General features: G+C 41.0%; 1 protein-coding gene across 1 annotated transcript in view; it reads left to right on the forward strand.

Moving 5' to 3' along the window:
• The window catches only part of TBCE (tubulin folding cofactor E), a 131,558-nt gene that overhangs the window by 54,867 nt on the left and 73,713 nt on the right, over positions 1-2,978 (forward strand). The window contains exon 3 of the mRNA XM_011935757.1: positions 2,527-2,611. Coding sequence (XP_011791147.1) covers positions 2,527-2,611 — 85 coding nt within the window. The remainder of the gene's footprint in view (positions 1-2,526; positions 2,612-2,978) is intronic.

Genomic DNA, 2,978 nt, shown 5'->3' on the forward strand with positions numbered 1-2,978 from the left:
CCTGGCTAATTTTTGTATTTTTAGTAGAGATGGGATTTCACCATGTTGGCCAGGCTGGTTTCGAACTCCTGACCTCGTGATTCACCTTCCTCAGCCTCCCAAAGGGCTGGGATTATAGGCGTAAACCACCATGCCTGGTACTTTTTAAAAATTTAATTTAATTTTTTTTTTTTGAGACGGAGTCTCACTCTGTCACCCAGGCTGGGGTGCAGTGGCACAATCTCGGCTCACTGCAACCTCTGCCTCCCAGGTTCAAGCGATTCTCCGGCCTCAGTCTCCCAAGTAGCTGGGACTACAGGCGCATGTCACCACGCCCGGCTAATTTTTGTATTTTTAGTAGAGGCGAGGTTTTGCCATGTTGACCATTTTGATCTCGAACTCCTGATCTCAGGTGATCCACCCACCTTGGCTTCCCAAAGTGCTGGGATTATAGGCATGAGCCACTGCACTGGACCTGAACCTTCTTCCAGAATACCTCCTGAAGGACCTGCCTGAGGGTAGTAGTTTACAATTAACTTTTTTTTTTTTTTTTTTTTTAAATAAGTAGAAGGAGTTTACTGGGTGCAGTGACTCATGCCTGTAATCCCAGCACTTTGGGAGGCTGAAGCAGGAAGATCACCTGAGGTCAAGAGTTTGAGACCAGCCTGGCCAACATGGTGAAACCCCGTCTCTACTAAAAACAGAAAAAATTAGCTGGGCGTGGTGGCACGCACCTATAATCCCAGCTACTGGGAAGGTTGAGGCATGAGAATCACTTGAACCTGGAAGTTGGAGGTTGCAGTGAGCTGAGATCGCACCATTGCACTCCAGCTTGGTCGGCAGAGTGAAACTGTGTCTCAAAAAAAGAAAAAAAGAAAAAATAGGAAGAGTACACTCTAAAATAATGATAAAAAGTATAGTATAGTGAACACTTAAACTAGTAACATAGCCATTTATTATCATTATCAAATATTATGTACTGTCCATAATAGTATGTGCTATACTTTTATATGACTGGCAGTGCAGTAGGCTTGTTTACATTAGCGTCACCACAAACAAGAGTAATATGTTGTACTACAGCATTAAGACAGTTACAGCTTCACTAGGAGATAGGAAATTTTCAGCTCCAGTGTGATTATGGGACCACTGTAGTATATGCGGTCAGCTGTTGACCTACATGTCATTATGTGGTGCAGGACTGTATTCGGATTCTTAGCTTTGGAATAACTGCTTACTTCATTATGTCTTCTAGTGTTGTCATGCCAAAACATTTACATAATTGAAATACATATTATCTTATTATAAATAACTTTTTAAAATTTAAATAGGCACTTTGTTGACATTAAAAAATCATATGGGTAGGTAATGTTGTCTGTGAATTCTGTTTCAGGGTATTTTTGGGGCAGTACAAAAGAGATCATTGCGTCTGAAGTGGTAGAGAACCACTGGTCTGGACTACTGAATTTAACTGGTCCTTTAGAGTTTGATGATTTCATGTCGGTTTTTAGTTTCTCTGATCTCTTTTGTAACCTAAGGTAAATATGGTCATCTCCTCAGCTATTATTACTCATAATTAATACCTGTAATGTTAGCAATTAATAGTGGTTTACAGTGTCAAAATAAAAATAAAATGTGTAGATGAATGTCTAAATGTAACATTTTATTTGGGAAGCAAGAATTGCAGTTCAGGGCATACACATAGACTAGTCTTTGGTATATCCAAAGAACAAAGAGAACAGTGGACTTTTTTCTTTTTTTTTTTTTTTTTTTTGTGAGACAGAGTCTTGCTCTGTTGCCCAGGCTGGAGTGCAGTGGCACGATCTCTGCTCACTGCAACCTCTGCCTACTGGGTTCAAGCGTTTCCTGCCTCAGCCTCCAGAGTAGCTGGGATTACTGTCATGCGTCACCACGCCTGGCTAATTTTGTATTTTTAGTAGAGTCGAGGTTTCTTCATGTTGGTCAGGCCAGTCTCGAATTCCTGACCTCAGGTGATCCACCTACTTTGGCCTTGCAAAGTGCTGGGATTACAGGTGTGAGCCACTGTGCCTGGGCTTTTTTTTTTTTTGAAAGTTTTATTGTAGCTACATACATAACATAAAGTTTGCCATTTTAACCACTTTTTAATTTAACATTTTAAATTGTGGTAAAATATACGTAACATAAAATTTACCGTCTGAACCAGTTTTGAATGTACAGTTTAGTAGTAACTACTCTATCTCATGTAAGTGGAATATGGTGTTTGTCCTTTTGTGGTGGCTTATTTCTCTTAGTGTAATGTCCTCAAGGGTCAATCTTGTTTAGTGTGCTCAATAAATTTTAGCCATTCTTGTTTTCTGGAGTGGTGGTTTTTGTTGGCTTTTTCACCCAGACATGCCATGGCATTTGCTGATTGAAGTCCTAAGTGTAAGGCTAACTCGGCCATTCCCTCCTCCCCAGGTAGTATCTGTGTGATATGGTTTCCACTGCAAATTGGTATTTGCTTGCAGAAAAATGGAGCATTGCCTGTATCATCATCTGTTACTCATTTGGTTTTTCTTGTTCTGCTAGGACCCTGGTTAGGAGTAGAATGGGACAATCCCGAGAGAGGAAAGCATGATGGGAGCCACGAAGGGACTGTGTATTTTAAATGCAGGTAACTTTTCATTATGAATCAGCATGGTCATTTAGTCAAGATTATATTTAATACTTGAATAAGGAGGGATGGAGAGGAAGAAACGTTTGGCTCATGGAGTAGTTATATTATGGAATTTGTTGTTTTCCAAAAAGGCACTTATTTTATTTGTGGCTTAATTGCTGCTGTTTGTAGAATTTTTCTCTTTTTAAAAAAAATTCTCTTTTTCTTTTTGTTTTGAGACGGAGTCTCGCTCTGTCACCCAGACTGGAGTGCAGTGGCTGGATCTCGGCTCACTGCAAGCTCCGCCTCCCAGGTTCACGCCATTCTCCTGGCTCAGCCTCCCGAGTAGCTGGGACTACAGGCGCCCGCCACCTCGCCCGGCTAG

The sequence above is a fragment of the Colobus angolensis genome, unplaced genomic scaffold (genome assembly GCF_000951035.1).
Source record: "Colobus angolensis palliatus isolate OR3802 unplaced genomic scaffold, Cang.pa_1.0 Scaffold148, whole genome shotgun sequence".
In the NCBI taxonomy this organism is placed as follows: Eukaryota; Metazoa; Chordata; class Mammalia; order Primates; family Cercopithecidae; genus Colobus; species Colobus angolensis.